Source organism: Panthera onca, chromosome D2, assembly GCF_046562875.1.
Source record: "Panthera onca isolate mPanOnc1 chromosome D2, mPanOnc1 haplotype 2, whole genome shotgun sequence".
In the NCBI taxonomy this organism is placed as follows: domain Eukaryota; kingdom Metazoa; phylum Chordata; class Mammalia; order Carnivora; family Felidae; genus Panthera; species Panthera onca.
Window position 1 is genome coordinate 44,738,370 of NC_138349.1, and position 23,470 is coordinate 44,761,839.

Genomic DNA, 23,470 nt, shown 5'->3' on the forward strand with positions numbered 1-23,470 from the left:
CCACTGAGACACCCTTGAGTATGTATTTTTTGTTTTTGTTTCTGAGTCAGAAACAATAATATTAAATAATTCAAGAAGGCATAGCCATAAGAATCATTTGATTAAAAATATTAGACCAGAGTATACATATTGCATGACTATTTTTTTTAAGTTTATTTGTTTATTTTGAGAGAGACAGCATGAGCAAGCAAAGGGTAGAAAGAGAGGGGGGGAAAAGAGAGAGAATTCCAAGCAGGCTCTACACTGCCAGCACAGAACCCAACGTGGGGTTCAAACTCATGAACCGTTGACATCATGACCTGAACCGACATCAAGAGTCAGACACTTAACTAACTGAGCCACCCAGGTACCCCCGCATGACTTGATTTATGTGAAGCCTAAGAGAAGGAAAAACTAATTTATTGTGCTAGAGATCAGAACAGGGGTTGACTTAAGGGAAAGGGGATGTTGGAAATGTTCTATGTCTTGACTGTATGTATGGATGGTACATACAGGACGTATGGTGGTACAGACATATGAAAAGTTTAAGTTATACACTTAAGATTGGTATACCTTAAACACCTACTGGATGTATGCTATATCTCAATAGAAGTTGAAAAAGTTAAACTTTTTGTCCTTAAATGCAATAAAGAAAATGACAAAAATTACGTCCTACCCCTTGCTGAATTGGTTAGGAATAACCAAGAAATGGCATATTAAATGATTCACAGACAACCTCAAGAAAGATGAATAAGTATAGAATATGCCTAGGGTGATGGTGAAGGACTGGGCCCCTACCAAGGGTGGTTTGACACCTGGTTTGTTCAGATGCCTTGAGACACCCACTGAATCAACAACATTCAAGGAGTGCTACTATCATCATCTTCCTCAGACCTATCTGTCCTGAGGAAATCTCTTAGACTGCAGAAATGTCCTGTATTAAAACAAGAATGTTAAAGTAGAAGACATAAGCATGTAGGCCATTTTCTTCTTTACTGAATCAGAATCTCTGGGTATAGGGCCTATGAATGTGTATTTAGATTCATAGCAAAAAATAAGCATTTGTCAAATTTCTAACATAAATTATATCTTTATTGGTGAAATCAAATGGAGATACAGAATTCGACCTGAGAGGGGAGGCAATGTCCTAATGAATGCCTTCAGAACACTATGTTAAATGTTTAAAATAAAAAAAGAAATTTTACAAGACTCATCTCAGTTAAAAGTTCACCTCTGCTGTAAATGCCTTGACGTATAAAAACAGTACTACATATAAGTATATATTTGAGAAAAGAGAAACTGTATAATCTGACTTATTTTCAAACATCTCTATCTTCTTCCTGCAAATTGCAAGCAGGAACTCCAAAGAATAGGAGACAACACAAGTATACACTGCTTTTGCCTTAGATGTGGGTATAGCTGTGGAAAGTAAGCAGCAGAATGAGAAAAATAAAACATCAGCTTTCAGGGAGAAGAGACAAAAAGGGGAGCCCTAGGTAAAGAGAAAATACCAGTGAGACCAGCTCAGGACTCCAGGAAGCTGTATGTAAATTTCTAGGTTCAACCCTGAATAGCACTTGCTTGAATCTGATCCTAATATCAAAGACTTTGAGAAATAAACTAAGACCACTGCCCAGGCCCAATCTAGCCACTGAAAGGTGTATACTAAGGACAGATCTGATGAGCATGGCAAAGGCTTTGAAATAGAAATGACATTACAGCCACAATCCAAAGGTGGCTGGCTAGTTTGAACTTCTAGCCTGAATCTAACCAGAGCATTTGCCTGCTTTAAAATTAAAACAGGAGTGCCTGGGTGGCTCAGTCAGTTAAGCGTCCGACTTCTGCTCAGGTCATGCATGATCTTGCGGTTTATGAGTTTGAGCCCCATGTTGGGCTCTGTGCTGTCAGATCAGAGCCTGGAGCCCGCTTCAGATTCTGTGTCTCCCTCTCTCTCTCTCTGCCCTTTCCCCACTCGCATGCTCTCTCACTCTCTCAAAAATAAACATTACCAAAAAAAAAATTATTTTAAGAAAATTAAAACAAAAACCAAAACTACAAAAAACCCCAAGAAACCCCACAATATTCTCCATAACATTTAAACAAAATTAAGTGTCTCCTAACAAAACACACAAAGATACAAGATATACAATCCAAAATTACTCAACACACAAACAACAAGGAACATCTCAACTCACACAGGAAAAGACAATCAACAAACACCAATGCCAAAACAAGACAGAGGTTGGAATTAATTGAAAGAGATTTTAATAGGGCCATTATAAAAATTCTCCAAAAGTAAAAGAGAACTCTTAAAGGGAATGGAAAGAGAAAATCTCAGCAAAGAAATAGAACAAAGTGGAAATGTGCAAATTCTAGAACTGAAAAGATTCAAAAATTAAATTTCAAAATGCACTAGCTGGACTGAATACCAGCATTTGAGATAACACAGTGAACTTGAAGACGCATCAACAGAAATCATGCAATTTGAACCATGAAGAGAAAAGAGATGGGGGGTGGGGGGCGGCGTGGAAAAAGAATAGAATCTGCTGAGGGGAAGTATGGGACAAGAACGAAGGATCTAATATAATATTCATAGCATTAGAGTCACAGAAGGAAGGGTAGAGGGCAGAAAAAAGTATTTGAAGAAATAACAGACAAATACACCCCAAACTTGGTGAAAGACATAAACCTGCAGATTTGGGAAGCTCAGTTTAAAAAGAATAGAAAATAGACAAAGTGTGGTCTCTGAACATAAGGGAATTAAACTAGAAATCAGTAACAGAAGGATAATGTTCAAACTGTTAGAAAGTAAACAACGAACTTTAAATCATCCATGGGTCAAAGAAGAAACCTGAAGGCAAATAAGAAAATATTTTGATTTGAAGAAAAGTGAAGATACCACATTATCAAAATCTGTGGAATTCAACTAAAGCAGTGCTTAGTGGGAAAATTATTATAAGAGAGACTCATATTAAAACAAAGGTGTCAAATCTACAACCGGAGCAAAATAAACCCAGAGCAAGCAGAAAGAAGAAAATAATAAAGAGCAGAAATTAATGAAATTGAAAATCAAGAAATAGAAAGAAAGCAATGAAACCAAAAACAGGTTATTCGGCAACTATAAAACATCTAGCAAAACTGCCAAAGAACAAAGATAGAAGGCACAAATCAGATACATATCAGGACAGAGAAAACAGGTATCAGGAATGAAAGCAGGGATATCATGAAGATGTTTCAGGCATTAAAAGTACATAAGGCAATAATACTATGAGTGACTCTATGCACACAAATTTGACAACTTACATGAAATGGAGAAATTACTCAAAACCACAAATTATCGAAACTCACCCCAAATGAAACAGACAACTTGAGTAGATGTGATTATTAATAAAATTATTTCATAATTTAAACCTTCCATAAAAGAAATATTAAAGGCTAGATGTTTGTCTATAAAATTCTTCCAAAATTTAAAGGAATAGTATCAGTTCTATGTAATCTCTTAGAGAAAACATAAATCAAATTAAGTTAGAAAATTAAATCAGTTAAATGAGGCTAGCACTTACCTGAACCAAAGACAGTATAAGAAGACTTAAAGATCAAGATCCTTTGTGAATACACAAAAGTCCTTGAAAAAATATCTCTAAATCAAATTCAATAATATATAAAAAGGAAAAAAGATTATGAACAAGTGGAGTTGATCCCTGGAATGTAAAGCTGGCTCAATAGTTAAAAAGCAATGTGATTCAGCATATCAAGAAATATCTATATGATTATTACAACAGACACAGAAAAAGTTTCTTCCAAAATTCAACATCCATTCATGACAAAAACACAGCAAACTAGCAAGAGAAGGGAACTTGTTCAACCTGATAAAATCCATCTAAAAAAAGCCTCAAAATTAACATCATATTTAACAGTGAAAGACTGAATGCTTTACCCCCAAAGCCAGGAACAAGGTACTCTATTATACTGGAGTTCCTACCCAGTGCAATAAAGCAAGTAAAATGAAATTTTAAAGGACAAGTAGAAACTAAAAAAGGAATAAAACCATCTCCATTCAAGTAATATAATTTTAGCTGTATCATTTCCCAAAGTATCTGCAATACTACTACTAGAACTAACACATGAATTTAGGAAAGTCACAAAATACAAGGTTGATATATAAAAATCTACTATTTCTATGGCAAAGAACTGAAAATTGACATTTAAAAAAATTTACATTAAACCAAAATCCAACAAAACCAAGAAAAAAAATCAAAATCCCCAAATAGAAATATTTAGGTACAAATCTAACAAAATATAGACAAACTTCAAAAGCAAACAAACAAAAAAATCGGGGCACCTGGGTGGCTCAGTCAGTTGAGTGACTTCGGCTCAGGTCATGATCTCGCGGTCTGTGAGTTCAAGCCCCGCATCCGGCTCTGGGCGGACAGCTCAGAGCCTGGTGCCTGCTTCAGATTCTGTGTCTCCCTACCTCTCTGCCCCTCCCCCACTTGCACTCTGTCTCTGTCTCTCAAAACTGAATAAACGTTAAAAAAAAATTTAAAAACCAAAAAAAAAAAAAAAAAAAAAAGAAATCAGAGATGACTTACATAATGGAGAGGTATACTCTTTAATGAATTTAAAGACTCAATATTGTTGAAATATCAACTCTCTTCCAAATTCAACTACGTATCAGTGCCCACTCAACCAAATGTCCAGCAGAATTTTCGCAGAAATAGAAAAGCTGCTTCTAAAATTTATATAGTAAGGCAAGAGAACTAAAACAGTCAAATAATTTTGAAAAGATAAAGTTGGAAGATATAATACTACTTTGAGACTTACTATAAAAGCTATCGTAATCTAGAGAATCTGATATTGGCAAAAGGACATTGGTCAAAGGAATGAAAGAGTCCAGAAACAGACACATTTATGTTCAAAGGCATTTTTGACAAAAGTACCAAGGCAATTCAATAAAGAAAGGATAGTCTTTTCAACAAATGGTACCAGAACATCCATATGCAAGAAAATTAATTTCACTCATACCTCATGCCATATACAAAAATTCTCAAAACAGACTGCAGACTTAAAACTATATGCCAAACTTAAAACTATAAAAACCCTCCAAATAAACAGAAAATCTCTGTAACTTTGGGTTGGACCAAGATTTCTTAAATATGATACCACAAATATGACAATAAAAAATAGTGATAAATTTGACTTCAAGAGAAGAACTTCTGCTCTTTAAAATACTATTAACAGATTAAGAAGAGAAGCTATGGACTGGGAGAAAATATTTGCAATAATCCAGGTAACATACTGAGCACAGTATCTAACTCATTGACAGCACTTATAAATTGTTAGCTATTTTTAAACAATATTGACAATAAAAAAAATGATAATGTGCTTCAGGGTTTTTAACAGTTCATTAACTCACAATTGTACATAGCTGCCTAAAAAGCAACTTTCATTTTTTTCAATATTCATTTGTTTCATTTACCTGCCTGCTAAATGTACTATTATAAATATATAAAGAACTTTCAAAAATCAATAAAACAGACATTTTTGTTCATGGGCAAAATAATAAAAACCAAAGAAGATATACAAAGAGTAAATAAGCACATGGAAATATGCTCAAAATGATTAGTCATTAGGCAAATGCAAATTAAAACCACAGTAAGATACCACTGCACATCTACTTGAAAAGCTTCTGAAAAACACAATACCAGGCAGATGCAAAGATGCAAAATAACTGAAGCTTTCATTAATTGCTGATGGGAATACAAAATCATACAGACACTTTGGAAAACATCTTAGCAGTTTCTTAAGTTAAATATATACTCACCATACAACTCCGCAATTTTAACCCAAGGTACTAACCCAAGAGAAATGAAAACATGTGCACATGAAAATCTATGCACAAATGTTTATATTTATAGTAGCTTTATTCACAATTGCCAGAAACTGGAAAGTGAAACAAATAACCTTCAACTGGTAAACGGATAAACAAACATGCATACATACAATGGAATACTACTCAGCAATAAGCAGGGACAAATTAGTGATACAAGGACAGCATGAATGAATTTGAAATGACTTATGGTAAGGGAAAAAAGCCAGACTCAGAAAACCATATATGGTTCCATTTATGTGACAGTCTTGAAAAGGCAGAACTACAGAGACATAAAAAAGATCAGTGGTTAAAAAATCAGTGGTTGCCAGGAGCTAGCAGGGGGTGTAGGGATTGATTATAAAAGTTAAAAAAAAAAAAAGGAATTTTGGGGGTGATTGTAATAGCTAGCTGCACAACTGTATGGATTTGTCAAGCTCACAGAACTTTGCAACAAAAAGGGCTAGATTTTAGAGCATGAAAATTATACCTCAAAAAAGCTGTATTAGATTGAATTCTGTCTCCCCTAGAAATTCATGCCAATTCAAAACTTGTGAATAGAACTTCATCTGGAAATAGGGTTTTTACAAATGTAATCAAATTGAGGTCATAATGGAATAGGGCCGAGCCTAAAATCCAATATGACCAGTATCTTTATAAATAAGAAGAGAGAAATTTGGACACACAAACACACAGGTCATGTGAAGGTCATGTGAAGACAGAGGCAGAGACGGGAGTGATGCATCTACAAGGCAAAGAATGCCCAGGATTGCCAGGACCACCAGAAGCTAAAGAGGCAGGGAAGATTCCTCTCCTAGAGCCTTCAGAGAGCACATGGCCCTGACAACACCTTGATTTCAGATTTCAAGCCTCCAGAACTGTGGAAGAATAAATTTCTGTTGTTATATGCCACCCAGTTTATATCTTATATTGTGGCAGCCTCAGAAAATTAATTAAAAAAAAAAAAAAAAGAAAAAACTAAAAGCAAACAAAAGGAGAGAGGAACACCAGATAAATCTCAATAATCACAAGAAAATTAAAATTGATATATTAATATGACTATAACACAAGTGGCAAGGTAAAATTAAAGATAAAAAGCATTAATGAGGATAAACAAAGCTTTAGTGATCAAAGAAACACTCCAAGATGATGTCCCAATCAAAAACATTTATATACGTAATAAAATAGAGCATTAAAAGAAGAAATGGAAAAATCTATAATTATAGCAGGAAATTAATACTACTCTCAGAAACTCATAGAGCAAAGAGAAAAATTTAGTAAGGATAAATATAAATAACACAATAAAAAGGTCAATATAATAGACATACTGCTACCTAAAATATAGAGAATATATGCTTTCAAACAAACATAGGAAAATCACAAAAATCAAGCATATTCTAAGCCAGGAAATTATAAACCATGGTCCACAGGACAAATCCAGCCAGATGTCTATTTTTATCATAGTCCATGAGCTAAGAATGGCTTTTACATTTTTAAATGATTGCATTTTAAATGATTTTATAAATATCTACATAAGAACCACGATTTTGCTTCTTGCCCAGAAAAGCTAAAATATTTACTATGTAGCCTTCTAAGGAAAAGTTTTCCACCCCTGCTTTAAGACACAAAGCAAATATCAACACATTCCAAAGAATTTATATCACATAGATATTCTTTATTATTAATCTAGATTAGAAATCAATAAAGGATGAAAGCCCATCCTCAAACAAATATTTTTGAAAATTGAAATAATATTATTCTAAATAAAACAAATTTATAGTATAGCCCAAGACAATTGAAGAGTTACTAATGTTTAAGCTATTGGTGTACCTCAAAAAAAACCACTTTCCAACTTTTTTTGACAGCCTAGCAGTCTAGACTTAGCCAATCAAAGAGGGAAAAACCTATTATTTCCATCAAAGCACAGGAGCTTAAAGATCATGAATAAAATCTCCAACTGAATCAATTAATAAATCACCTCTTCTCCAAATAACTCTGACACTAACCAATAGTAAGTAAACTTCAACTCAAATGAAAAGTGTCCCAAACCAAAATTAGAAAAGCTTCTTTAAGCATTACAGGAGGAAGAAAAACATAAAATGGACAGAAAACCTTTTCTTTTAAAAAAAAAAAAAAATTAAAAACAATCGCGCATGCAATGTTCATATTTCATATCACATATACTAAGAAGCTAACATTTACTGAATAATGCTGGCACTGTTCTAAGGATTTTGCATAAATCTATTTAATAAATGCATAGATGCAGAAATACATAAAAACTACAACACCCTGCTGCACAAAAAATAAGCAATTCATAGTTAACTGATTATCCCAACTATGGTGGGCTGCTTTACTGAATGAAGTGTCTCAACAGTCTCTATAATTTCTAATTAGGATTTCTGAACTCTAAATACAATTATCTTTACTTAACTCTTATGCCAGTAGCATTTTATTAAAGATTGAAAAAGAGACAGAGACTTTCCTTTATCCTAAGAGCACTAGGAGACTACTGTCATCAAGCCATCTTCCACTTTTCTCTTTTGACATAGCATCAAGGTAAACTCTTGTTCACATATGAACTTATTGGAAAACCCTGTAACAAACTCCATCTTACCCAGGTGGTTCTTCCATGAGTTTGCAAAAACTGGGATCTTCCTATGAGTTCCAGAGCAGCTGCAATGGACACAGACACTTGAAATGACTAACAAAAAAGTTTGGCAGCGTTGACCAATCTCTGCTGACAAGCATCATCAGTGATGTCAACAAAGCTGCCTTGTGTTTCAGATATGCTACAACACAATCACAAGAGGCATCCTAGGAAAGGGAGTAGAGGAAGAGGAGACGTGGATTTTTTTCATTTTCTTTTTAAAAAGTCATTAAAAAAAAAAGCATATGGATGAACAATCACATCACCTCACATAGACTCTATAATGTACACTGAAAATAATTTTTGAGTAATGCTGTAATTCACCTATTGGGTTTAACATCTAATGATTCAAGCTATATTTGAGAGGATTTCTGAAATACAAACTTATAAAGCCTGATTTTAAATAAGCGCTTCAGAGAGGTGATCCTAACAAATGGTTGGGATAAATATATTTTTAAAATAGAAAAATCTAGTATTCAAATTGACTAGAACATTGTTATATAAGGATAGATTCTGTAATATTTTAAGCAACTGTTATTTATAAATTTTTTCTGTTTAGATTTTTTTATTGAACCTAATTGTATATATCTGAGTCAGGATATCCTTTTTTATAGATTTCTTCTGTCACTTGAAAATATTAGTTGTAAATTTCTTATAAAATTTTAATTAAAAAATATTTAATTTCTTCTAAAATTTTAATTAAAAAAATATTTAATTCTTCAAACCATCTGTTTACTATAGTATAAACTAAATAATTGCCTCCATACTACTGAGTTTTTCCTCAGTCATTTACTTTAAAATCCTTCTGTGTCCAATTGTTTAGTAGATACTTCAGCACATATGTCTGGGTTTTCTATTCTTTTCCACTGCTTTATGTTTCTATTTGTGTCAGTATTATATCTTGCTCTAAAGAGTTTCCTCCCACCCTTTCTCTTTTTGTCTTTCTTATTCTTTGGTGTTAATAATTTTGGAGTCATTTTGATGAATACCACAAATAAAGGTGTTTTGATTTTGGGTGAAATGTATTACATCTATAAACAGTACTGGGAAGAACTACAGGTTTCAATCATACATTCAGTTTGCATCTTTGCCCTTTGTAACACATCATTTTTATAATTATTTAATGCTTATATGTTCTCCTAGACTATAAAGTAGTTGGCTTGGTTACTACATTAACATCCCTGGAGTAAATTAATTTTTATAACATTTAGACTTCCTATAGAACATAAGTATTTTCTTCAAATCTTTTATATAAAAATTTTCAGGTTTCTTTATAAAACATCACAAACATCATTCAGCACATTGACTGATGATTTAATGCTTTATTAATGCAGTGATCGTTTCATTATTTCCAATTTAAATCTATGATTTATTATCTTGGAATTCTGAGCATAGCACTGTTTATATACTAGAAAAGGTTTATTTTGGGGGGAACCACGGCCCACAATAAGAAATACATTTATATCACAACCAAGTATATATATTCATGAATATGTGTGCATATATGTGTGTGTGTATGTGTGTGCATATATCTAAATAAGCATGGATGAATAGATGATGGATATTCAGATACAGATAACATATCAAAAATGTTCCACAAATCAGTATTTGTCTTTTTTACATGTAATGCCCCCTGATAGTTCCTATACTATTCTACTTTATTAGGAAAAAATTCTAGTTATAATGGTCAAAATTTATTTCAAATCCCACTAGCCAGTTGTAATGTATAGTTTTAAGAACAATGCACTACATACAAGAATTGTGTCTTCTTTCTTTTTATCTTCATTATTATCACAATCTTAGTACTCAATATTTAATAAAATATACTGAATGATGAAATAAGACTAATTTAATGAGTATTAAAGTAAATTGGAATTAGCTTTTTGAGCAGCCACATAAAATTTTGAGCAATGCAAGCAATTAAAAACCCCTGACCTTCATATTTTTATTGTTGTTATTGCCATTATTGTAATACCTAACATTTATTAATTGCTTTCTAGGCATCAGACATTATGCTTAGCACTTGATCTGAATTTCCTCATACATTCTTTATAACAGTCCTCAGATAGGAGCTATTATAATCTCTGCATCTTTTATGGGGAACTTACCCAAGACCATGGAAGAAGTGGTCTAAATTCAAATTCTAATTTTTTAAATTACATTCATTCTTATTAACTTTCATCATTAATATATGTGACAGCAGAGTCAAACCTGAGTAGAACATGAAGGGCACATGCACAAACAGGCAGCCTGGTGTGGGCTATCAGAGTCTAAGCAGATTGAGGTGGGTATCCACACATGGATGGCCTGGAGAGGGCTACCAGAGCTCAAGCAGCATAAAGAGAGCATCTATACAAGAAAAGAACTAGTGCCAGATGAAAGAATCAATTATGGCAAGGATGGTATCCATGTGTAGGCATTAACTGACATGTAGTATCAAGCCCAAGCACAGTAAGGAGGCATCGTACAGACAGGGAGATTGGTGTGGGGTGTCAGAGCCCAGGGGACTGGCTGACAAGGATTCAGAGCCCAAGTAGGGTGAGGAAGGTGTACACAGAGGATGAGAAGAAGCTATGCATGGGGAACCTCACTAAGATGCAGAATCTTAATGGCGTGAGGAGAGCAACTACACAGGGCAGGTAGTAACAGCGGTGGCAGGAAACAGGTTGCACTGAAGAAGACTGATGAAATGAATAAATATATTAAGGAAAACAGAAACCAATTTTCTCACTGTTGGAGGAGAGAATTATAAATACAGAAAAGGAGAAACGCTGTATTTAGAGTGGAATTAAAATTATAAGCATAAACCCACAGTTTTCAATATACAGAGATATAGAAATACAGTCACTAGTATGCATACAAAATCCCACAAATACACGCATGCACACTCACACGCCTTGGGAGGGCTTAAGGGCACTGACAACCCAATCGCAATAAGCACATCTAGCCCCCAGATCTTGGCTTCTAAATACCATTCTCCACTAGAAGTTAACCAGGGTTCCTTGAAAAAATGGCTGTTCCCAGACAGGAATAAGGAAAACACTAAATAATAAGGATGGGACATCTTGCATTGCCACAGATCCCTTCAAATAGTATTTTTAAAATACCAATTTGGCCACGTCACTCATCTGGCTTACTAGTGCCTAAAGAATAACACTCAAGCTCCTTTTGTGGCACAAAGGGCCTTTATAATCTGCCCTAAGCCTATCACTGCTGCCTCTTCTCTAACATCCTACATTTTCACTATATCCCATTATGAACTGATGTTTGAATAAGACATGTACTTTTTCAATAACCTTTTATTTTTTCCCAAAATAGTAAATACATATTATAGAAAATGAGAAATCAGAATATGTAGATTAAGGGAGCCTGGGTACCTCAGTTGGTTAAGCATCCAACTGACTCTTGGTTTCGGCTCAGGTCATGATCTCACATTTCAAGAGTGCAAGTCCTGCAACAGACTTTGCATTGGCAGTGTGGAGCCTGCTTGAGATTCTCTCTCTCCCTCTCTTTCTGTCCCTCCCCCATTCATGCTGTCTCTCTCTCAAAATAAATTTTAAAAACTTTAAAAAAAAAGGAAATCTACATTTTCTTTAATGTAGATTAAAGAAAAAAAGACATCACATTCTCACCATCCAGTGAGAATCCACTATTAACACCTTAGTGCATTTCCTTCTGGAGATACACATATATAGATGTATGTAAAGATATATGATTATAATGTAAATAGTATTCTATAACCAGCCAACAATATCTATCTTTCCATTTTGGCAAATTTTTATCTCATCTAATATAGAAGTCATATTCAAATTTCCCCCCAATTGGCCAAATATATCCTCTATAGTTGATCTGTCAACCAATATCCAGGTCAGAATTTCACATTACATCTAGTTGTCCCTTAAATTTCTTTTAATGTAGCACTTTCACCTCCCTTCATCAACTTTTTAGGAAACTAACAAGCTAAAGGGATATTACAATTTTTTCTACAGAACTTCCAACCATATGAATTTGTCCTTCCTCTCTTATTCTTCTATCATCTGTTTATTCTGTAAAAAGAAATCTGTGAGCAGTAACTTGAGGAATTAAGATTAAATGTTTTGGGCTAGAATATATTATGCACAATTATGTGTATCACATGAGCAGATACACACTATCTGGCTAACTCAACTCATTACTAATGGGAAAACTATCTCTGGATTAGGGTGAGGACAGTTTGGTCTCCCCAATGAACAAGTACGGTTTTCTCTTGCCACTATAAGTAATTATGGTGTTACTTTGGCACTATGTGAACGGACTATTCACCTCACAGTTATAACAATAATTAATAATCCTGGCATAAGGCAGAAATTTCTTCAGAAAATTTTTTTAGAGGGGCGCCTGAGTGGCTCAGTCAATTAAGCATCCGACTTCGGCTTAGGTCATGATCCCACGGCTCATAGCTTCGAGCCTCACGTCAGGCTCTGTGCTGATAGCTCAGAGCCTGCAGCCTGCTTTGGATTCTGTGTCTCCCTCTCTCTGCCCCTCCGCTGCTCATGCGCTCTCTCTCAGTCTCTCTCTCTCCTTCAAAAATAAACATTAAAAAAAATTTTAAAGAAAAATTCATTGGAAATTTCTTTGTTGTTTGTACAATAACGTTTCCCTAATTTTATCACACTTTCTACATTTATTTGATGGCACTCTTCAGCAAAATTCAATCATATTTCATTAAGGATTTAGTTATTGAAATATAGATGTCGCTTTAGTTACTGAAATATAGTCCCACCATAAATGCAGCATAAATGCTTAATTTTTCTTGTTAATAAACATTTTTAAAGTAAGAAGTAGTATTAATAGTTACTTCAAAGTGTACCAAGTGAGCACTGGTTTTTCTGGCTTTCTCTTTATTGAGTATCTTAGGTACTCATGGGTTTTCCTACAGTCATTATGACAAATGAGCTCATACTCTCAAGAACCTATACCTTTGTTCATGTTGAATCCACTGATTTCCTCCACAAATTCTTCACCTGATAAACTCAACTCGCAGTTTCACATCTTCTCTATGATGGCAGAGAGTGAATTTCTTCATCTCCATTCCCAGAGCAATTGTTCTATTTCACATACTACATAAGGATACTTCTAATGTAATATTTGGTTGCATATCTTTTCCCTTCCCTGACTTGTCTTTCACAAGTAAGAATAGTATCTTTCACCAGTGTTATTTACAGTTTGATTCACAGATTTGTTTTGGCACAGACTATTTTCTGTCTGCAACACAATAAAATAAAAAGCTTGCACCAGACTATAAATCAACTGGTCATTAAACACAGTTTGGTTTTGGCTCAGTCTTTTTTTTTTTTTTTTTTAATTTTTTTTTTTAACGTTTATTTATTTTTGAGACAGAGAGAGACAGAGCATGAATGGGGGAGGGGCAGAGAGAGAGGGAGACACAGAATCAGAAGCAGGCTCTAGGCTCCGAGCCATCAGCCCAGAGCCCGACGCGGGGCTCGAACTCACGGACCGTGAGATCGTGACCTGAGCTGAAGTCGGACGCTTAACCGACTGAGCCACCCAGGCGCCCCTCAGTCTTTTTTTTTTTGATAGCAAATATTTCTGAAAGGATGAAATGTGTTGATTTCTATTATGGAAAGAGCTACTTTAACTCTCCAAGGACTAGTAACAAACACTTTTACAAGCTACTTTGAAAAGCACTGTCCAATCATCAATTTACCCTCACTGCCAGGAACAAAAAACGGAATATGAAAACAACTGTTTGCAGAAAAAGACAGTGTGCAGGAGTGAGGACCATGGGCATGTCAAAATACCCCTTCTAACGTGAAGAGTAAGTCACTGCATCTGGATCTTCCTACAACCAAAGAGATGTACAGCACCTAATGGGCACCTTTGAGTTTTGGAGGCAACATATTTCTCATCTGGGTGTGTTTTTCTGGCCCATTTACCAAGTGACCCAAATAGCTGCTAGATTTGAGTAGAGTCCAGAAGGTTCTGCAATAAGTCCAGGCTGTTGTGCAAGCTGTTCTGCCCCTTGGGTGATATGATCCAACAGATTCCATGGGGTGGAAGTGTCAGTGACAAACAGGGATACTGTCTGGAGGCCTTTGTAGACCCTTGTACATGCAGGCCCTTATGATTTTGGAGCAAAGCCTTGCCATCCTCTGCAGATAACTACTGTTCTTTTGAGATACAGCTTTTGGTCTGCTACTGGGTCTTAGTAGTGACTGAATGCTTAATCTTGGGCCACCGAGTTACCATGCTACCTGAGCTGCCCATCATGAATAGGATATTATCTAACACACAAAGTCATAAAGTTGGGGGTACACAGAAACATTCTATCATCAAATAGAAGTGGTAATAGTTGTGATCGGGCCTGAAGAGGCCAAAGATAAAAGTAAAGTACATGAAGAAGTGGCTCAAATGCCATGGTCCCCCCACCTTCCTGCTATACTGCCTTCTCTCTCTGAAACTATACTATGGCCTCATGGGGAGTTCCCTAAAATTAGTTGAAAGAGGAAGAGAAGACGCAGTTTTGGTTTCCAGATGGTTTCATATAATATGCAGACAACACCTGCAAGTGGACAGCTGTAGCACTACGGTTCCTTTCTGGTACATCCTGGAAGGGTAGCAGAGGAAAGAAATCCTCCCAGTGGCAGAACTTCAAGTACTGCATGTGGCTATTCACTTTGCTTAGAAGAAAAAATGTCCAGACATATGATTATATACCAATTCATGGACCAATGGTCAGGGACTTACAAGAAACATGATTGAAAAACTGGTGAAAAAGAAATTTGGGGAAGAGGTGTATGGATAGACCCTCTGTGAATGGGCAAAAAATATGAAGATATTTGTATCATGTGAATGCTCACCAAAAGGTGATCTCAGCAGAAGAGGATTTAAAAATTTAAGTGGATAGTCTGATCCATTCCACAGATACCAGTCAGCGTCTTTCCCTAGCTACCTCTGTCATCCAAAATGGCTCATGAACAAAATGGCAATGGTGGCAGGGATACAAATTATGCACAGACTCAGCAACATAGCCACATTGGCTATGGTCATTGTTTAGTGCCTAACTTGCCAGCAGCAGAGATCAACACTGAGTCCCTGATATGGCACCACTCCCTGGATGATCAGCCATCTACCTGGTGGCTGGTTGATTAAACTAGACCACTTTCATCATGGAAAAGATGATGTTTTGTCCTTACTGTAATAGACGCTTACTCTGTATATGGATTTGCTTCTCTGCTCACAATGCTTCTACCAAAACTACCTTCCATGGACTTACGGAATGCCTCCCCAATGTAAGTTGGTCTCATCCAATCTGCTGAAGGCCTGAATAGAGGAAAAGGTGGAGTAAGGGAAAATTCACTCTCTTTTAGTCTGTCTTCAAACCAGAGACATTGGTATTTTGCTGCCTTTGAACCCAGACTCATGCTGAAACTTACACTGTTGGCTCTCCTAGCTCCCAGGCCTTCAGACTCAGACTCAGACTTTAGACTCAAACTAGAACTCAGATTCAGACTAGAACAAGCTTGCCAACTGCTGATCTTGGGATTCCTCAACTTCCATAACGACATGAGTCAATTCCTTATAATAAACATCTTTGTTCTCTCTCTCTCTCTCTCTCTCTCTCTCTCTCTCTCTCTCAGTTCTTTTTCTTTGTATAACTAAGACCAGTTTTAAAGGCAATTCCTTCAAAATGGTAATAGACACTAAGGGAATCTAGACAATACAAATGTTGTTTCTCATTTGTCCTTATCAAGTAGGGCCTCTTAATCAGGTCCTGAAGACTAAGAAAATAAAGACAGCAATGAAGGGCCACTAGATTAAGGAATCACCAGGAACTAAGGCAGGTAAGGCATTTATAAAACTGTCTGATTAAAATCAATCTAACACACATTTACTAAGTACTAGGTAATAGAAGTTTTACATATTTATATGTAAAGTCCCCTGGAGTTTTATAAAATTCTATTGTTTCCTCTAAGAAGTAGGCTATAGAAATGATTTTTATGCTATTTATATTTTCATTAATCATTTCTTAGTTTCCTTTTGTGAATTTAATTTAATCTTATAAGGGAAATAGTTTAAACTGCTGAAAACAATCAAGGAAAATATTTCTTTCTGAATTTAAGGAACATTGCCTTGGGGTAAGCCATCTGGAGGAGAGAACACCAAAGTAAGAGAACCAAAGAGATGATGCAACTACCTCTTTCTTTGTGGACATTCTTCTTCATGAGCTAGTACTCAGTCAAATCTTTCAGGGCTCGGTCAAAATATGAGAACTCCGGTGACTCCTCCCTATAATAATCAATCTCATATGAGTAGCCCCAAGTAGATACCGGTTACTAGTGCTTTTAAATTTAAGTTCTTATGTTTGCAAATGAGTGCAAAACTCCACCTCTCTAACAGCAATTCCACCAATATGTATGTACATCAATATGTAAAACAAAAAAGAACCAATTTGCCCTGCAAAACCCCAATGAGGGCCAAATGCTAGATACAGAAAAAGAATATGACCCATCAGGGTTAAAGATGCTGGAAATTAATTTTAAGTCTGTATAAGGCAAGAACAGACTCCCAGTCTTCTAGCTCTATTCCAAGCAAAAACAAAACAAAACAAAACTTAGTGGTTTCTTCTCAGGAGAAAATACAACAACCTAAGAAGGAAAAATCCTCCACTTAGTAGATATTGTGGGTCCTCCAATATCTATGCAGTCCTGGAAAATCAAGCCAGCCAGCTGACCAGCCTAGCTAATGTACAAAGAGTCCTGAATCAACTTTTTAGTTCCTCACTCCTAAATATTAATGAACAATAAATAATCATCAGATATTTGAAGAAATATTCCAATAGAAAGAGAAACCAAAGTAAACATAAACAAAATGACTCTTTGGAAAGAGAAATAATGCAAGGAACCTGAGAAACCTTAACAAAACCTAATAAAAACACTCTATTTAATATACTTACTGACAAAACAAAAATTGAATGATATGACTAAGGAATGGTATATTATAAAGAGTTCTTGAAAACTAAGAATACAATTGCCAAGATAAATAATTCAACAGAAAAGGAGAGCTGGAATATGATGTTGAGGAAATATACCAGAAAAGATAATCAAATCCAAAGGAAAATATGAAATAAAAAGATAAAAGATTGAGAATCAATTCAGAAGTTCTAGTTTGTAATTACCAAGAATTCCAGAAAGATAGAGACAATGGGGCAAAAATAAAATCATGGAAATAGCTTACAAAAATTTCACACTACATGAATCTCCAAAGACTCTACCCAGACATTAAGTGGGAAACATACAAACAACTACAACAAAACTCAAATCCCAGGACATCACTTTGAAACTGCAGAATGCCAGAAATAAAAGATTAGAGTGCCAGGGGAAAAAAAAAAAAAGATTACAAATCTCTCAGAGAAATAAAAACAGGAAACATAAAATGTAAACGGGATCAGAATGTAGACTTTTCCCAGTGGCTAACCTGAATCCTAGAAAAGCAATGCATTCAGATTTCTAAGGAAAAACTCACTTCCACCCCAGGCAAATCATTAATATGCTATAGTAGAGTAGATGAAAGAAATTTTCAGTAATGTACTAACTAAAAAAACCTTACCATCCATTTACCCCCTCTTAGAAAGTAAATGAAAGATATACTCTAGCAAAATGAGGGAGTAAACTTATTAAAAAAATTTTTTTTTAAATAAGAAGAAGATATACAGGAAATAGTGGACCCAATCCCAGAATATGACAAAAGGAAGTCCCTGCATGATAGCTCTAGAGAAATCTTCAGACGGTAATCTGTTCAGATTAGAAAAAGGTTGATGCCTGGGTGGCTCAGTCAGTTAAATGTCTGACTCTTGATTTCAGTTTAAGTCATGATCCCACAGTTCATGAATTTGAGCCACACATCAGGCTCTGCACTGACAGTGCAGACCTTGCCTGGGATCCTCTCTCTCTCCCTTTCTCCAACTCGCGCATGCTGTCTCTCTCAAAATAAATAAACAAACAAAAACAACAACAACAACAAAAAGGTTGACTGAGGTGGAGTGCAGGACAGAAATTCTGCATTTTCATTAAGCCTGGATACTATGTGAATTTTTCAAACTATGTGTATGTATCACACTGAACTTCTTTAAATTGAGTAGTAGTATTACATGGGGAAGAAATTAAGAGGCAGTTATATGAAATTTTAGACTCATTCAGCTTTTAACTTCTATTAGCATTTTGTGAAATTTAAAAGATGTACTAAAAAGATTCTGCAATTTTTCTTCTCATAATTTTGTCTTCAATGCATAAATAAAAAGGTAAAGTTAATTTGATCAGTGTTCATTTAAAAATTTCAGAGGTCGTAACGACAGAAAAGAACCATTAAGAGAGTCACAGTTTTTCTTTTAAGTGTCTTATCAATCACGTATTCTCTCCTGAAGTATGTTACTTCTGTCATTATTAGACATGGCCTGGTCTGATTAGCTGATATTTATCATGCTTCATATTTCAGGCCAATAAACCCAGAAACAAAAGAGGGTACACAGTATAGCTAGTACAATGACTGATTCAAAATAGATATCTAACATATTTTGGCTATTCCCCACCCCTTCTACCTCCTCTTTCCTTTGACCCTGAAGCTCCTGATGAGAAAATCTCCCCAGAGTAGTAAACAGAGAAACACTATAAACCAGACTCTATCTTCTAGTTAGAGTTAAAAACGTAAGCTCTATCTATGTCTGGAGAGTTCAATCATGGAATCTCTGCCTTGAGACAAGTCCAAGGATCTCAGATCTGAAAAAGATTCTCTACTTTCTTGTTCCTAGTTGTAGCATGGAAAAGCTTCTTTCAAATGGGTAGTCCAAAATCCACAAGAATAGAGAAGAGCAGTCTGGAGAATCCATAATCAAATACTTATAAAACAATTTACGTGACTTTAACTGGGTATTTACACTAATCATCATTATTAACACAGGAGCCATATTTCACTTCAACTAACTTTTACTGAGCATATATCATGAGTCTGGTTTTGATAAACACCAGGAATTCTAAGAAATGGTCCCTGCTCATAAGACGTTACAACATATGATGCTGAGGAAAGTAATCCAGAAAATAAATTCAGGAGAGAAGCGAGACAATTCTTTCTCAACCATAATTTTAAGCAAAAATTGGCTAGCCTACAAAAACAAACAAACAAACAAAGCTTTAAAATTAACCAAAAGACATTCATGATTTAAAATTAATATTGTTAGGGGCAGCTGGGTGGCTCAGTAGGTTGAGCATCCAACTTCGGCTTAGGTCATGATCTCACGGGTTTGTGAGTCTGAGCTCCGCATCCCGCTCTGTGCTGACAGCTCAGAGCCTGGAGCCTGCTCCAGATTCTGTGTGTCTCTTTCTCTGCCCCTCCCCTGCTCATGCTCGGTCCCTCTCTCAAATATAAACATTAAAAAAATAAAGTAAAATAAAATCAGTATTTTATTCCCTACTTTTCTGCTATGCATCTGACCTTGTCTGTAAATTCAAGCAAAAAAAAAAAAAAAAAAAAAAAGTACTATTGAACAAGAAGCCAGGTTCTACCATCAGCTCATCCTGTGTCTTTGGACAAGTCACATCACTGTTGAGTCTAGATTTTCTAGAATAAAGAAATGAAAGGACTGAGGAAGATTAAACTTGAAGGTTTCAAACAAAAGTTAAATTACGTGACTATGTAAGTAAAAAACTGCTGTTGATTTCCTAGTTAGCTGAAATTATAATAACAGCTACTGATGACTATATGCCTGAATACCATACGTCAGGTATTAGATCTCTAAATTTACAACTACTATTTCTAATTGTGTCAACAACCTTATAAAATAAAAATGAGGAAATAGGAGAAAAACTGGCTTACCAAATATCACACAGCTCATAAATGTTGGGGACCATACTGAGAACATCACACAAAATCCCATGTTTTTTTTTCTCCCACAGAAGTTTGTTATGTACTGTTTATAAGCATTATTTCTACAGAAATCTAAATAGACATTAGAAACCCAATTAACTTTAAAAAGTCAATTCATTTTGCAATTCACAATATCAGAGCTAAAAATGTTCATATGAACTCACCTGATGCAGCAGACGCTTCAGTTTAAGTAACTGAGTTTTTACAGCAGTGCAATCTTGGACCATGTGCCGGAGCGTCATCTCATCCAGTATCACTGTATTTTCGGGTACATCTACAAATATCTTCTGAGCCTGGAAAAAGGGGGTCCCTCCATAGCTTTCAAAATGACCCAAAGGAGATTCTCTATAGGGAGAGCCTCTGGAAGGGCAGGGGAAGAAGTTGGAGGGAAAAGATATACAATATAATTTCAGAAAAAAACAAGGTAATGAAATTATTCCAGTGATTATTACATATCAGTTACCATTATCACAAAGCCTTTGACTTTTGCTTACCTCAGACACTGAATTTGTTTCCACCAAAAGTTCCAATCAGTTCTAGTTCTCCTTAATACAATTATCTTCTGCACTCCCTCCCCTTTTTATGTATTTTACACATTGGTTGAATAAACCTTATTCCTTAGTAAATGGAAGAGAAAGAAAAAACTCTAGGGAAAGGCCTTGTCCCCCCCCCCCCCCCCAAATTACACTTATTTTCTTTGCCTGAATGGATTGTTTGCTTTTTAGCTCTTGATTTTAACTGGTCTCTTGAACGTCACATCTTTTTTTAGCCCTATAACTATGCTATCTATCTTCATTCCCAGTTTGGTCACACACGCCTGGATTCCTATTTCTTGTAAGTCCCAGCAAACAGTTAAGACAGACAAACTGTTACTACTTTGTTTTTACATTATTGGTAAGTCTTCTTTTCTAATAAAGATTAAACTTGATTTTATAAAAGTCTTATATACACCACATATTTCCCAATCTTAAAATATATTTTAAAAAGTGTACTCTAAGAAAATTTAAACTTCCCTTTAGTTTCATACAATATACGTGCTTGAAAAAGCAGACCAAAAAAACCAAAAAACAAAAAACAAAAAGCCACAAAAACTGGGGCTGATGTGTTTTATAGATTGTGAAGAACACAATGCTTTGATCAGAAGTCATTAGCTAAAGCAATTTTAAATTACTACAGTCATGTAATACATGATTCCAGCTGGTTCTTAAGACATAAACTTGTTACATATGTGAGACCTCAATATATTAAATAACACACTGAACGAGTACTTGCTCCAATATAATGGCCATATTAACATAGCAGAATTCAAGTTAAATTCATGACCCATTAAATTTGCCAAAGTCACAACACATTAAATTTTAACCACACAGAAAAAGTAGAAACACTAAATTTTTTTTTAATGTTTATTAATTTTTGAGAGAGAGAGAGAGAGAACAGGGGAGGAGCAGAGAGAAAGGGAGACAGAATCAGAAGCAGGCTCCAGGCTCCCAGCTGTCAGCACAGAGCCCGACGCGGGGCTCAAACTAACAAGCTGCAAGATCATGACCTGAGCTGAAGTCGGACACTCAACCAACTGAGCCACCTAGGCGCCCTGAAACACTAGATTTTCTAATTTATAACAAATATTCCCAAATTTCTAAACTCTTAAATATTCAACATGGGCTTGGTTTTCACAAAATTATTTTTCTCTGAAACTATTTTTTCGTATTTTATTTCAGGCCTGATTTTTGTTTTAACCCAAGAAAAAAAATTTTAAGAACTTAAAAATTTTTGATCTATAGTTAAGACTCTAATATGTTTACATATACTTCTGCCTTATACTTGTTGGTTCAAAATATAGTTTAATGATTAAATTTCAACTACTGATTAATTAATATGATTTCACCATCCATTACTGAATAGATGGGCAATGTATACATGGAATGATGAAAAATATATAATAATAAAAAGTTAGCAAAGTAGTAAAACAAAAACATAGACTCATCTAGCATATGAAGAGTAGAGATAAGAGCTATGTTTTCAGAGAAAAAAGTTGACATACTTTGGAAGGTTTTCTTGCCCCCCCCCCCCCCCGCAAATTACACTTATTTTCTTTGCCTGAATGGATTGTTTGCTCATACACAATTTCTCATAAAGTATGAGGTTTAAGTATGACTGAAATGAAAGAGAAGTTAAGTATGACTGAAATGAAAGAGAAGGCTTTCTGGAACAAGAAAATAAAAAACAACCGCACAAAATGCAAGGCATGTTTTTCAGGGACAAGGAGACTCAAATCTGGTTTATGAGGCCACAGATAGCCTAAATCAAATTTATTCTTCAACTTCATCCCTCAACACATCTTAATCCATAGCCAATTACCTGAGATTGCCAAAGCACACTATAATCTCCCTCATCTCCAAACCTATGTCAACCTCTCCATACTCGTGGCTAGGCTATTTACCCTGCCCTCCACTGCCCACTTGATCTGAAGAATGACAACTCCTCTTCATCTTAAATTAGTTGGCATTTCCTCAGGGAAAGCTTCCTTAATCCCTTCCTAAAGCAGGGCTTGGTACTTCTACAGGTGTCCTTATAGAGTCCTCTAGTGTGCCCCACTATGATACTTAACACAGTATATTGTGTTCATGTGCAATCTGTGCCAAATCATGAACTCCATGAAGACAAAGACTGTGTATTCTTTTCCTCTATATCAAGAACAGTTAGCTTTTAATTTGTTTATTTTTGTTGTTGTTGCTGCTTTCACTGTATGATTAAGGAACATAGATTTTAACTACTAGATTGTTTCTTTTCAAGCTTCCATCTCTGAGATTCTAAAGTTCTTTGGTTGTGACATTAAAACAAAGCACTACTTTAAAATTGTAATCTGGAAGCAGTCACATTAAAAAGTACCAGTTAATAATCAAATTAAACTTTACTTCCTAGTTTACCAAATGAATAAAATAAAAATTAGAGAGGGAAGGTACTGAGAATAAGGCTTATTTTAGGTTGACTAAATATGAACCACATGCAAGGAACTAATGAATTAAAAGCATTTCAAAGGAAGAGTCACAACAAGT

General features: G+C 35.2%; 1 protein-coding gene across 10 annotated transcripts in view; it reads right to left on the reverse strand.

Annotated features, from left to right (window-relative positions):
* CCSER2 (coiled-coil serine rich protein 2) overlaps window positions 1-23,470 on the reverse strand; it is a 187,876-nt gene that overhangs the window by 47,784 nt on the left and 116,622 nt on the right. For 9 of the 10 annotated variants that reach the window (XM_060642296.3, XM_060642304.2, XM_060642302.2 and 6 more), the window contains one exon: window positions 20,579-20,774. The exons of the other annotated variant lie outside the window; for it this stretch is intronic. In XM_060642296.3, the coding sequence (XP_060498279.1) occupies window positions 20,579-20,774 (196 nt within the window). The remainder of the gene's footprint in view (window positions 1-20,578; window positions 20,775-23,470) is intronic. 10 annotated transcript variants of the gene reach the window in all.